This window comes from Pseudopipra pipra, chromosome 6, assembly GCF_036250125.1.
Source record: "Pseudopipra pipra isolate bDixPip1 chromosome 6, bDixPip1.hap1, whole genome shotgun sequence".
In the NCBI taxonomy this organism is placed as follows: Eukaryota; Metazoa; Chordata; class Aves; order Passeriformes; family Pipridae; genus Pseudopipra; species Pseudopipra pipra.
Window position 1 is genome coordinate 42,181,428 of NC_087554.1, and position 14,942 is coordinate 42,196,369.

The following is a 14,942-nucleotide window of genomic DNA, read 5'->3' on the forward strand; positions in this document are numbered from 1 at the left end:
AGCACCTTGAGACTCACAGGAGAAGGGATAAAGATTATCTGTGTGGTTTAACGTGTGGGTTCAGGGAATTGGAAGACTCCATTGATTGGATCAGTATTTTCAAGCTTCAAATTTTTTTGCTTTGTCCCTATCTAAAAAACGTATCTGTGAATATTTGGGTTTCTTTGTCATTAAAAGGAAACTATATTTTGCATTCCTCTATAATAGCTTATATGCACCTGGATGAATTTTGCCCAGATTTATATGTGCAAGGCTCAAACTGTGTTTGAAGAAAATTAAGTTCTGAGATTTTACCTCTGCCATAGACTTGAGAATCTGAGACTGAAATACAGGCATATGATGAAAATGTCCCTAGCAAGAAGCATTTAAAAAATACCTTCCCAAACCACAAGTAGAAAATACTGTAAAGGTGCACTTGCACTTTACAATGTTTTGAACTTTTGTGCCTCAAAAAAAGAGTTGAGCCCTTATAGAGTCTACAAGTTACCAATGTTGATTTTTTTCCCTATTTTTTATTTTTAATGTATCTGAAGGTGCTTTTGAAATCTTCTGGCTTTCTTTTTGCAGTGCTTTGAGTGGGCATTCAGTCTTACGGCCTCTGCTGTTGGATTCTTTCCCTGCCTCGCCCTGAGTCTGGAATTAAGTGGTGTTTGTGCACAAGAGTGCTGGCAGTGGGGTAGGGATCTTGTGTTTGAAGTTTTATCTAAAGCAGATCTTCTCTGGATCGCTGAGTACCCCACTGGGGAGCAGTTGAAGTCATACATCCTGCTGTCTAAAGGCAGAGAGGAAGGATGGAGGAATGCTGACTCCATTCAAGGTTCATTCAAACTAGCTAACTGTGGCATGCTGTCAAGTCCTCATCCCTTCATTCTCTATGCAGAAAGTGTATGCCCAGGTCTTGCTCTACTGTATGGATATGGGATGCCAATGATAAGCACTGGACATGGACCTAAGAACTGAATAGAGCTTTCCAGCTACCTGCTTGAGATATGCCCAAAGTGTCCTTGTGATTTAGACTACATTGTGGGCTTTCCCACAGTGGTATCAGTTTGGCCTATGTGATGGGGCAGGGATGATCCTGCTCTATAAAACACAAAGCTTGACAGAGTGGTATTTGAAGAACTTTAGACGTCAGCAATATGTAACAGCAAAGAACAGTCTGAAAGTGGTAACACATTCAGGATCTATGTGACTATGCCTTTGTTAAAACTGAGTTTTTCAAAAGATTTGGATTTAGGTGCCCATGTTTTGGGACCTTGTTCTACTATGTCTCAGTCTGATTATTCTGTGTACTGAGCATCTAAAATTCCTTCCTATGGCAATAGGAAATGTAAAATGTTTTACAACTCTCAATATTAAAGCCCAAAATATCTTGTACTAGTCAGCCCAAATGAGAGGACAGAAATAAAATTTTTCTTTGTTTGTCAGGTAATTTTTGATCTGAGATCTGATTCAACTAGGTGAAGGACCAGAATCCAGCAGACAATTGAGGGTGTGTTTCCACACTGGAGCTCAACCTGTCAGATACTTTTCTATTTTCCCCTTCTTCATTTGTAGGTCTTAATCTGTAGATATCAAAGTGCTTTAAAGCACAGTGTTAAGTATTGTTATCTTTTTTTTTTTTTAAAGCTGGGGGATATGCAGCCATAATAAAGTGACAAGCCAGACTTCACAGAGGGCAGTAGCTCAGCTGAGGAAAATAACTAAATATCATGAGTCTTTGCCCAGTGCTTCATCAGGCCCCTGTCCTGCAAAAAGGACTTTTTTTGAAAAACTCATTGACTGAATCCTAACAGCTTAGACACAAAATATGCTGGCAAGAAGTGAATTAAGCATGCAGCAGGATTTGGCCCAAAAAGAGGAAATTACTTTTTCTTGCTACATAATCAATAGCTACAGCTGAACTGAGATCTTGACTATGATGTGATGGGTCCTTGCCTTGCTTTGGGATAGCTGCTTTTGTTGAACTGACTTACTTTATTCCAGCAACAGCAGCAGCTGCAGTGTGGTGTAGACATGCCTAAACTAGCTTATTATTATTATTCGGGTACTGTTAGCCACTGAGCCAAAGAACCATGAAGTTCAGCATGGGCTTGGTGCCTAAGGATTTTATGCTCCTCTTTATAAGTTCACCATTTGTTTACCATCTCAGCTCAAGCAAGCCTAGCAGTATGTTGAAAAGAAGGCTGGTAGATATGGTACTCTGTCTGCACTAGTACTTCTGCCAGCAGAGCTGGGCATGGTCCTAGGGTTGATCGTAGGAGATATTGCCAAAGGTAGCAGCTGTTTTGCCTCCCTCTGCCTACTGTTCTCCCTCTTCTTCCCCACTCTTTCCCTGGTATTTATCAGAAGCTGCCTTGCCTTTGAGTCCTTTTGCTATGAAACTGCCTAGTCTTTAAGGTTCTACTGGAGATCATGAATATCTAGAAGCTGATGCAGGCTTGGAGAACCAGCTGCAGGCTGGAAATGTTATTGGGCTTGCCTGACTGTGCCTCTAACAGGAGAACCTGTTATGGGAAAATATGGGGAAATATGGGGAAATATGGGGAAATATGGGAAAATCCAGGACCATTACCCCTACATCTATTAATGAGGACCACGGCAGAAGCATTTGTGATGTGTTCTCTCAAGTCATTGCCCACATGGTGGGCTCCCAGTTCGGCCTCTATCTGTAAAAGAGCTTTGCTGATATCTGTAACTCATCATTTTCTCCTGGCAGCGAAGGACAGAAGCAGGAATGAGGGTTCAGGTCCTTGAGTGCTAAGTAACTTCTGCTGAGTCAATAGGGGAGGTACCATCACTGCCCTGAGTTTTGTTTGCATCAAATAGTGTTTGTAGGCAGAGACCCTAAGTAGACTGACAAGCTGTTAAATTGCCAACCTACCCACTAGTTTATTCTGCAACAGAAATACAAGCATGCCTGGACCAACCCCCAGAACTCATCTCTGAACTCCTCTCTCATTGTGTCAGAATTCCCAACTTGTTTTTAAAATGGCATTTATTTTTCTTAAATTGCAAAAGACTTGGATGCAGTCTGCTAGCTGTGCTTTCCCTCTCCTTTATGCATTGAATTTTGTTCATTTGCTTTACATGCCTCAAGTTGCTGTAATGCTGCTGGGAAAGTAATTGCCTTGCACTTTCTCTTTCTGATGCCCACGGGTGACTGTGGGGGACTCCTCCCTGGGCACAGTGCAGAGTTAAAAGCCCAGCTTTTGCTGCCTTGCTTAAGACCTGGTTATTTCTTTTCTTTTTTTTTTTCCTTTCTATCTTTTTTTTTTTTTTTTTTTTTTTTTTTTTTTGTCAGCTGCCTGTTATATCAATCACAGAGCTGGGATCTATTTATAGGTTGGGACTCAGAGTACTGTGTCCTAGTCACAAAGAGAGGCAGAGACGCAGAGGGGACTGTCGGCTGGTGCAGGCAGAACCAAAAGATATTTAATCAGCAATTAGAAACACCTGAGGGCAAGGGAAATTCTACTCCAGCCTCGAGCCTCATCTCTCAGCCCGCAGCATGTAAGTAGTGAACTTCTACCTTTTATTGCATTTTTGGGCTTGTGTTTTGGTTTGTGGCTTTTTTTTTTTTGGATTCAAATGTTGCTCTGCACCAACCCTTTTATCTGGTCTAAAAATTATGGCAGCATCTTGATATAGTTAAAGGTAATAATTTTTTTTCTATTTTCACACTGTCAGAGGAAGGTCAGTGCGACCCACAAGGAGAGGAGTTGGTTCAGAACTTTGTAGAAATCAGGCAGTTTCACTATTTGAGTGTGGCTTTTTCCTCTGGAAATAAGCAAATGAAAGTTTGAGTGGAACAGTTTTGTTTTGGGAATAGAAATGGTCAGGTTTGCTGGCATTCCAAAAAGGTCAATGTATAACATAACTCTGCTTAAGGGCTTACCAAGGACAGGTGCTATTTATCCCATGCTGGTAAAGGCAAACCTGGAAACTTCAGCAGTCCTGTCTTAAAAGAATCAAGCGACACCCTTTCCTCTGTTAGAAAAAAACCCACCCCCCCAGCTTCATATCAAATCTTCTCTTATCAGGGAGATGAAATGAAATTTTGCTTTTACTGAAGGCATTTATCATTGAGCAGTTGATGTTTCTTTAATTTTAAAGGTCCCAAAGCAACTGAAGTCTCTTCAATGACAAAAGAGGGGTGCAAGTCTTTGCAAAGTCGGCACAGTGACAATCAAAGAAAGAACTTACTCTCTCATTGTCAATGAGGTGTTTGCTTTAAAGCAGCCGAGATGCAAAATGTTTGCACAATGATATATTTTTAGAGTATTTTTGTTAACACAAATATGAAGAGAGGGAGAACAATAACTAGTCAGCAATTGTTTTTTTTTAGTAGCTTTTAGTATAATATTTTTGTCAAAATAAAAGAGGTTTTTCTTGTTTCATATTTTTGTCTCAGATGTTTGTGTTACATCTTTTTACAAAATTTAGGGGGGTTATTTATTTTTAAGTATAGAAAAATGACCTTGATTTTCCGTATTACGTCTACCCTCAAAACCATCAATATTACAATTTTTAATTTCGGTATGTTAAGTTTTTTAGTATAAATTTCTAATTAAATATATGTTCTAAAAAATTCCTCCCCTGCCAATTTACCTTTTTTGAAAGTAACAACAAATAAAATGAAGCTAAACTTAAAATAATTTGGAGGAACAAGTGTCTAATAAAAACAGGATAAGAAAACCAGAGCTGTCTCACAGTTAAAATATCAAGTCCTGAGAAAAACACGATAGATGAATTACTTGGACTGACTGTAGAAAGGTGACAAATAGGCTTGTTCTTTAGTCCTTTATTTTGCATTTCTTTGATGTACATTTTATAATACTCAAAGCATTTAGGTTAAGTTCTAGGAACAAAAAATACTGACCACAAATTAATGCTTTCTAAGTTTTTAGCCATTGATATGAATACTGTATCATTCAGCTAGAATTCCTATATAAGGAAGGCAATGTGGATAAACAAGGTAAATTAACATACCCAACTAACATACCCAAATAATGCCCAAAAAGATCATTACAACACACCGCTTGCTATGAAGCTTCCCTCCCCCAGATAAAACAAAACTGTGAGACTGATCATTCTCATCACATGAAACTTCATTTTGATTATTGAGGCTTTTTATGTTACTTAAAAATGAATGTATTTAAATTATTTAAGTCCCTTTTTTGTTTGTTTTGCCATGATATTAAATTTATTTTTCTCTGTGATAATGCAATGTTATTGTGTAATAAAGGGAGAGCAGATTTTTCTGAGAGGCATTAAAGGAATAAAATTGCTGACTTTGTAACCAACAATCTATCATATAGCTAGTCTGAGGTCCCCCTAAAAATTGGAAACCAAGAGACATCACTGAAAAAATATATTTTCTTCTCTACACACAAAGAAATATCAGCATGACTATGCTTGGGAACTACTGCAAAAAAACTCCTTCACTTACCATACATTTTTGCAGAAATCTGATCATTCCCAAAGAAGTCCTCCAAGTATAAGGCTATAAAGGATTCAGTCTTAAGAATTTATTTGGATAATTCAATAGTTGTGTCCACATAATTGCTGGACTTCATCCTTCCCTTTCAACTGTGTGTGGGTCTTTTGCCCTGACATATCTTTTTATTACTGCATTGGAAAAAAAAATAACCAAGCACTTACTGTCCTGTGGCATGCCAATCAATGGTTTATAGGACCACTTATTTGGAGGAAGGGAGTTACCTGTGGTTAGAAGTAAGACTGATGCATTATGTGGTAGAAAGTGTTTGTTATTTAGTTTCTGCTTCTCTAATGATTCTCATTTTGTGGACTGAACACCCTATCAACCTCCAAACTGACATACTGTACACATGCTCTTGCATGATTTTTTTTTCGTTCCTTAGAAAAACAAATAACAAACATCTTTTGTTTCATCCTTGTTTTATTTGTTTCTTTGACTGCAAAGTAATGACTGACATGCAGGTTCTCTTTTCCACGCCTCTCCTTTCATTGCTGAGTATGACATCTCTTGGGAATTATAAATAAAACCTGTGCCAAATCTGCTGCACAGGTGTCTGGAGTACAGCATGCTCAGGTGTCTCACTGTAAATCCCTGGGAATATGAAGTAAACACCAGCAGGATAAAAATACTCTTCTTGAAGCAATTCTGTGTTTTGAGGGGCCTTCTGAATAAACCCCCCAAAGCCAGCAGCCAGTTATTAAAGACTATGTAGCTATCTCTCTCTCTTGCCTTTTTTTATCGCTTCACCTGTACATCTGTCCATCTATTTCTCATCTCTCTATTTTTACATTTCATTATGCTATGCTTGCTCTCCAGCTCTCTTCTTTTCCTTTCCTGAAGACACATTTCTATCTGGCACAGAAAATAAACTCAGATTGCGGGTAGTTATGTTAATCTAATTCAATCCTCTGTGGGTTAGGAGTGAAATTCTAATAGTGGAGCTGTTGAGGGCTTTTTTGTTAATGGCTTGGGGATTACATTGAGTTAAAGGCTCATTTCCTAATCAAACAGAGAGGGAGAGAGTGACTCCGAATATTTATGAGTCTCCCAGCGAGAGTTAAACATTGAACTCCAAAAGCAGGATTTCAGTGCTGCAGAAAGAGTTAAACCCCCTCAGGGCTGCTGTGGAGAGGGGAGGAAAAAAAAAAAAAGGAAACCAGTTAAGCCATCAGCATTTTCAACTGCTGTATAACTTCAGTTTGAGAGAAAATAATCATCTCACAGAACTAAAATGGAAACCGTAGCAAGATATTTAAAACAAAGTCAAGTGATGCTTCAAAAAGGCTCTTCTTCAGTGAAGCAGGATGCACGCAGTACATGCAGCAGCCTAATAGAAACTCCAAATAAATACTCTTATAAATGAGAAGGATTGGAGGGTGGTCTGTCTTTTTATTAATAATGCCTGGAAGATACACGATTTAATTTTTTAATGCTTTTTATTTTTGGTTCTGCTTAACTATTGGCTAACCTTTTCTTAAAAAAAAAAAGGAAAAAAAAAGAAGTATGGAAAGGTCAATATCTAAATTATTTTACTTCTGTTCTGTAAACTGGTATCTTTGAGGTATTTTTTCTGTCCTTCAGTTTAGCTGGAGACTTGCATCAAATAATATAGTTGGAGAACTGGATTCTCTGTGACAGGAATGATTGACCAAATTAATGCTTGATTGCTTTTGTGATGAGTTCATCATACATGCGTGGGCAGCTTGAGTAGACCATGCTGTTGCTGAAAACGAGCAGGCCTGCCTGCCTGCAACAAGCCAAGGACCTCTGTGTTGCTAAGGTCTGGTGTGTTGTAAACTAGCCAGCAGTAGACTTTTTTGCCCTAAGCTGGAACTCAAAAAATCTGTCTGCAGTAGGTGAACCGCACAAAATCAAGACTGTGCTATGATCCTGCCTCTCTTCTGAAGAGAGGTCCTGGAAAGGAATGGGGATAGAAACGTGCTGTCTTCTGACACGTGACCAAGTCATATCTTTGTGTTCCTCAGTTCTCCTGTCTGTAAAATGATACATGACTGCCATCAAAATAACTCCAAGATCTACAGAAAAACAACTTTATATAAATCCCAAGTGGCTGATTAGTCCATGGGAAAAACTGCAAATCACTGACATAGGTGCATATCTTGAAAATAAGAGGGGTTTGTACTGGAAACAGGAGTCGCACTTCACTTTATTTGTTGTTGTTGTTTGGTTGGGGGGGGGTGTTGTTTGGTTGTTTTTTGGGGGTTTTAAATACATTTTGTACAAACCACCAACAAGATTTTCTGATTTTGACACAACAAGCAGATAGAAGGCTAATGTAATTCTCAGGTAACATTCAATGGTGCTGTCCTATATACTAGATCTGAATTTAATCTTGTTGACTCTTCTGAGATGAAGCTCCAGGTTTATTACTCAAAAGTGGTAAACTCTGGCTAAAAAAGTAAGTTACTCTTTCATTCTGGAGCCATGTGTATCAATGGTCATCCTGTATACACCAAACTTTTTGTTTTTGCTGACATGTCTATGTGGATGTAGCACCTTGAGGTAAGAATTGGCACCTTGCCCTAGTTTTAAAATTATTTAAAACTGTGACCTGATGTGAATGCCTGAGGCCCCGTTCTCTTTGTGCTCTGTGCCTGGACCTGCTGAGGAGAGGACCATCAGCTAGAGTGTATTTTATTAAATGCATTTGAAATACATAATAATTGTGTTCTTTCCCTCTAATAACTGGCGCCTACAGCAGATCACTTTGAGACAGGAGCTTTCTGTGGCTGAGCTGAAAACTGTATAATATTTTTTTCCTGCCTTCCTTTCCTTCCCATCCCAGTTTTCTTTTTGTTTGCCTCAGCCTTTTCCTCTCCTGCACTATTCTGCTGTGGCCATGACCTAGCAGTTTGTACTTAGATCTCCCCTGTTGACCTTTCAGGCAAAATACACTTCCTTCACTACTTTTTGTTCTTTCCAGTGCTATGCTGAATCCTATGAATGACCTGCTGCTGTTTACCCTGAAGGTACCGGCATTTCAGTGCAGCTTTGCCTTGCACATATACAGTTTATGAAGAACTGGGGAACTGAAAACTGATCTTCAGCTCTCCCACAAGCTACATAGAAAGCTATTGTGTTCTTGCATGTCACAAGTACTCAAAAATATAGTAGTGTAGGAATTTCAGGAAAGGAAATACTGCAGCTCTAAACTTTTAAAACACACAGTGTAGTTGACATGAAGTCTTCAAAGTAATGACAGTTTTCAAGTCTCAACACTCTTGAAAGTCTCCAGAAAAAGGGCTGCATCTTTAGGGGAAATTACCTTTTCTAATGGGATAAATCCTGCAACTAAATCTTGCTGTGTAGATACTAGAAAGCATATGTCCAGCATGTATGACAGGAAAGCATAAATGACTATTTTTATTCATTAAGGAGTTGCTGCCCTTTCCTTTCCCTCAACCATGTGAGATGCGAATGATCCTGCTCACAAGAGTTTCACGCTGCTCTCAGAATGGATTCTCTTTCTCTTCATAATTGTGTTTGCTGGATCAGCAGGAAATATATTCCACAAGTTCTCGTTTCCCCAGCCTCCTGTGATCACCTGTTTGTAGTAGGCCTGAGCCAATGACTGGTAGCTGTGTAGTAAAATATAAGCATTTAATCAACATCCCTCTAAAGCTCATAGGACCTGGAGTGTGACTTTCTGGGTGAGGAGAGAGGGTATGTCTACCACCAGGCTTGCCAGACAGCTTTCTTTTTTTTTTTTTTTTCCTTTGTTATTCATCCTCAGGCCTTTCTTTTCCCATGGGCCTCCTGGACTTCTTATTATTGCAGTTACTCTCCTTGGCAGCTTTTTCTACTGCTTCCCTTTAAACAACAAGTTCTTCCCTGTTGCATCATGTACCCATGGCCTAGCATGAGGGATTTCAACATTTCTCTGTGGGTGATGTGAACTAATGTAGACTGGTGAAGAGCTCACATGAATAGGATTTCCTCAGTCATATTTGAACCCACAGTCTCTAGCACTGATAGTATGGCAGCGCTGAATTTATAACCATTGGCAAATACCATCTCCTCCATGGGAGAGGGCAGCAAGGATTTTCTGTGTGAAACATTGGCTAGGAAAGGATTACTTGCATCAGCATCCTCTCTAATGCTTCACTTAAAAGTCATTCTAAGAGCCTACCCCACATCTCACTACTTTTTAGGTGGAAACTTCTTTGTACAGGTTAAATGTGTTCATGGCCAGTCTTTACACCGAGTTGTTTGTTTTACTGTTGTTCTTTACTTATAGCTCTAACACGGACTCCTTGTTCAGTCTGAGTCCCTTCCTGATGAGATGTGTTTTGCCCATTTTAAATGGAGTTTCTGCTTGCATTGTTCTCCATGGTCTATAGAGAACTGCACGACCATTGCGGAACTCTTCATCTTACTGCAGGCTCTGAATGCAGTCCTGCTTTGCCTCTGGTAGCCCCTATTCCCTTTTTTACATTGCAAATAATCCCATGATCCTTCCATTCATTCTTCCTGAGCTTTCTCCCCACCCCTCTTACTCTCTTTCTGCTACATAGGATTAAACTTCAGTTTTGTGGTATCTAATTAGGTTGTACTCTTGTGACTCTCTGTAATGACTGTTCATGCCATCTACTGCCTATGCAGCCCCTTCTGTGAGTGGCAGCTGGTGCTCTGGGACTGTCTTATACTCCCTGCACAGAGAAGTAGTGGGGGATAGAGAGCTACGGTTTCTTTGGGATCGTCTGTCCTGTACTAAGAAATCAGATGCGAGGATGCCTCCAAGTGCTCCAAGAGCAGTATATATAGACATGTTATTGCTGTGCTGAAGTACTGGGTCGGCAATATTGTGTTCACCTGGATACATTACTTCTAGCTCTGTAATCTCTCCTGTCACGTGGGCTTGTGGAATGTGTGTTTAAGGAGGACAGAATTAATGGGGCTGCTGCTGTGTTTGTGAAGGGTTAAATGATGGGGATGAGAGCCACAGCTTCTCATGGGGAATAAGGACTAGCCAGAAGAATTGATTGTCTTGGCTTATTGATCCTTCAGGAAACAGCACAGAAGTGATAATGCTGTCCCTGCCACTTTGAGGCACTTCGTACCAGCAACATCCTCTGTTTATCTAGGATAGTGCAAAGGAAGAGCTGTTCTGTTGCTAACTCATTCCAGAAAAACTCCATGCTAGACGTGTTAAGTTTACCACTGGTCTGTCTGCTCCCAGGGAAAGGTGGATGAACAGAGGTAGCGTTGTTATTTTATAGTGCATAATGGAGATTGGCTGCAAATGGTAGTTTGTGAGTTGCTATACTGAGTTTTTGCTGGCAGTGCCTTGGTTTGTAGTATTCTATGAAGTCTCAGGCTATCATGTCACAGGATATCCATCTCTCCCATCATTTCCCTCCCTTCATCTTTCTGGGCCAATTGACAGTGACCCCTCAGTTGGTCTTGCTTGTAAGTTGAAACAGGGTGGTTGAGTGCTTTTGGTCCTGTGATCCCAATGCTAACTCCTAAGCACCTCTGTGTGCTGATCAGTAGCGGATGATAAAATATCCCACCTCCTTTGCACTAAAGCACCAAACCTGCCCTGAGAAGTCAGGTATGTATTTCTGGCCTCAGGGTGGCAGCAGGAGAAACACCCACCTACTGCAGGAGCTGCTGGAGGAGAGCAGTGCTTTTTGTCTGCTCAGCTACATCACCCCTATGGATGCATGAAACATATTCAAAAGCACAGCAATGCAGAATGTCAGCCCTGAAGATCTGGTGGGTTCTTCTGCAACTATGGGCCTACAAGAGGCGGAGGCCCTGACTGTTTCTGACTCTCAGTTGTCCTTGTAGCACAGTAGGCTGGGGGAACTCCTCTCACACTATTGGCCCTGAGGCACCAGCTGCAAGCAGGTGATGAACTGGGCTTGGCTTACACCATTGGCTGGACCACCGCTGATAACTGCAAGATTTGGACTCTCACTTGTAGGTGCTCCCTAACTCTTTTTCTCTCTGCTTTGTATTTGAACATGCTTTACACAATTTCTCTTTCTGGATGTGTTGTTGTGTTTTGTGGAATCTCAGGCAGGTCTCTGCAGCTTCCCATAGCCAGGTCAGTAGGCCAAGAAAGCTTGGGACCATTTGGAGGGCATTGCAAAATCTCACACAAGGCCAGGAGGGCCAAAAGGCTACTGTGAAATGCTTTTTTATTAAGTCAGGCCAGCTTATATAGAGATATGCAAATAACATACAGAGCCATTTAATTGCCCTACATATCATTTCTATACTTCATCCTCTTTGATGTTGCCAACAAATTCATTGCCACACTCGATATTTGACTTTACATCTCCACCATGTGAAAGGAAATGATGAGAAAAATTGCAGTATTGTTTTAAGAGAAGAAAAGTGCCTAGACCACAAGGTTTCAGGGAACAACTAGAAACTAATGCCAACTATCTTCTTTTTCTTTTTTCCCCCGAAAAAAAAGGGAGTGATATGAATGCATACTAGAATGTATAATTTTGTTTATTTTGGGACTTGATCGGTGGTTGAACATTCGAGGCTCACAATACTGAATTTAATATAGTATGCAAAATTGTATATTATGTAATATGAAATTATCATTTGCTACTTAATAAATCTCATGCTGTGACTGTTCTACTTCTTCTTAACTAGTTCTCAGATTATGGTTATGGGTTGTACTGGCAGCTTTGGCTTTTGCTTCCATTTTGCTCTTCTTGTTTGTATCATGACACATTCCCTATTGCTGGAGCTGCTGCGTTTAGCCATGAGACAGCTTCTGTCTGAAAGAGCTTCTAATGTGATTCAAGACAAGAGACTACCAGGGGGTAGGGTCAGGCCCAAAGTCTGTGGCTAGAAGAAAGATGAGGGTAGCCGAGATAGGAATTAGTGGTAATGTACTGCTGGAAATGTGGCTTCTTTGGAGTACAGGTGGCTTTATTTGATGCTTATTTAAGTAGAAGATACCAAAAGGAGCATAGGTCTTTATTTTCCTGTGTAAAACCTGCCTAATTCTTTGCTTTGCAAAATTAGCACCTCTACTTTCTCAGCGAGGAAGAGAGCTCTGCTACATGTTTTTGATATCTTTATACTTGCATGTTATCTTTTTCTCTTTTAAAATGCTTTATATAAAACAAATTAAGTATCATTTCACATAAAATTAATTTGGGATTTTTTCTGTATCATTCAGTGAATGGATTCAAAAAGATACCCTCAAAAAGGAATTTATGGGACATGTAGACTCCTCAGCAGCAAGTACAGTTTGTAGTTTAGAGGGCTGTCTAAGCCACAGGATGCCAAGATACTGATTGTGAGGTCTGCAAAGGTGCAGTAAGGTGAAGAGCAAGGAAAACATTACCTTTCTTATAGTCTTTCCCTGAGCACACGTTTTTGCTTGATATGAGAGATAGAATATGAGACTAGGTGACATCTTAACTTCACCTGGCATAGCTGTCCCCATAACTTTTCTTGCAACTGGATCCAGGGTTGTCACACTTTGCAGTTCATTTTTTACATGATACTCTGTTACAAACATGTAGTATCTGTATTTTGGGGTACCCAATTTTGCTTATCCTGAATTCTTTTTTGCTGTTATTGGTAGTGTTTCTAGAGCTGTGAAAGTCCCTAGGATAGATAAGCTATGCCACCTTGAAAGTAGCAGTGAAGACAAAATTGCAGCCATGGAGCAAGACTGAGCTAAGCAGAAATGATGCTTCCTGAATTTACCCTTTCTGAACAGTACTGTGTTCCTTCCCACTGATGGAGAGGTTCTTGTGGTAGAATTTTCAGGGCAGAACTTAGGCCCAAAGGGAAAGAGGCAATGGGTTAGAGAATACTTTCATGTATTTATGTTGAAGACCACTTAATGCAGCAGCCGTGAGTTTGTTTCAATGTATAACATGATTTGCTTCTTCAATGCATAGCTCTGCAGAAGATTTGGTCACCAGATGGGTTTTGGTTTGGTGGTGTGTTGAGGCAGAGGAGCATTGCATTACTGTAGCATTAGCTTTTGAAGGTTTCTTGAAGTAAATGGTCACTACATTAGAACACCCAGCAAGGCCTTTGCCATGCTGGTACTTGTTCCTTTAAAAGTTTGACATTGGCTTCTGGCTTCACCTGTCCCATGTGTGAGTGAGAGTCCCATGTGTGTGCAATACCTTCCTTCCACAGTGCAGCATGTGGGAACACCTTCCCAGGTTTTACCTGACAGAGGAGCATTTGGACAAGCATGAGATATTTTGTGTTTTAGATAAGAGTCCAATGTGAGAAACAGGAAGGACCACAAACATTTCTGCACTCAGTGGTTATATGGTGCAGCCTGCTTCTTGTGTCCTGTGAGCCCAGAGTCCTGAAGAAGTGCCCTGTTACCCGTTGAAAACTGTAGCTTAGTGTTTTGGCTTTTTTTTTTCCCCCAGGATTTCATGGGGGTTCCTCAATACAGCCATCTGTAAACCTTTAATTGTCATCATCATCGTGACTGGGCTTCGCGAACGAAGATTTGGGAAGGGCTCTACCCACATTTGTTGCAGGCGCGTTGGTGGCTAAAAAGGCCAATACAAGATAGGCATGTCTGGTTGCAAAATTGTACACCTGTGTAAATGTGGAAGCTTATATAGTCTCATGTAGTTTTGCTGCTTAATATATGTCTTCAGTAAAACATGAATGCCTTGGGCCTTCTGAGCACATTTACTTTCATGGCCCAGAATTCACCTCTGTGGTGAGAGGACAGCTTTGCATTACTTTTTGGGAGCTAGAAGAAGCCAGGCAAGGGGTAGCAGTGCTTCTTATCTTGCTACAAATGTAGATTGTAATCTTTTGCATATGTCAGTACTTTGCATTGGTAGGTACTGACATGCATGGGAATCAACCCAAAATCTTTTACACTGAAGTCTTGATAAGCCCTCTGACCTTAAACTCATGACAGGCCTGGAGTGTCAGGGAACCATGCTAGCTTTAGCTCTCCATCCCAGCCAGAAATATTCACAATATCTGACTATCAATAATGTGGGGGAATTATGTGACTATGAAGACTGATTTGATATTGTACAAACATCTTTTTTACCATTTTCTATTTAAAAGCGGAGCCAAGCAGGAATTTCTGCTGCTGGTTTCCCATTCATCTGGGAACTGCTGCAACTTCAGTAAAGGCATGCTTCTGTGGAGAGAGGACTCAAGCTGCTAATTTGACTGTCGGAGTTTATTTCTGGAATGCAGCAGTGTTTCACCAACAGAGCAGCTGTCTTGGAAACACTTACCACATGGGGTCATTTTCCTCTCTGTGTGTAATCAGCAAAGCCACCCCAGTTAATCTGAATCCTTTTAAGTCTCCTAAACTAGACCATAGGGAGTGCAGAGAGGTCTACAGGACTCTGACCTCCTTCACTTCTTTCTCCTGTCATTAGGGAAAACAAAATAGTCCCATGCTTCAATATCCCTTAAAGGGGAAACCTATAATCTC

At 40.4% G+C, this 14,942-nt stretch overlaps 1 protein-coding gene across 2 annotated transcripts in view; it reads left to right on the top strand.

Annotated features, from left to right (window-relative positions):
• Window positions 1-3,344: 3,344 nt before the first annotated feature.
• Window positions 3,345-14,942, top strand: part of ESRRB (estrogen related receptor beta) — a 131,311-nt gene continuing 119,713 nt past the window's right edge. For both annotated transcript variants that reach the window (XM_064658797.1, XM_064658798.1), the window contains exon 1: window positions 3,345-3,513. In XM_064658797.1, the coding sequence (XP_064514867.1) occupies window positions 3,512-3,513 (2 nt within the window). In that variant the 5' untranslated portion in view covers window positions 3,345-3,511. The remainder of the gene's footprint in view (window positions 3,514-14,942) is intronic.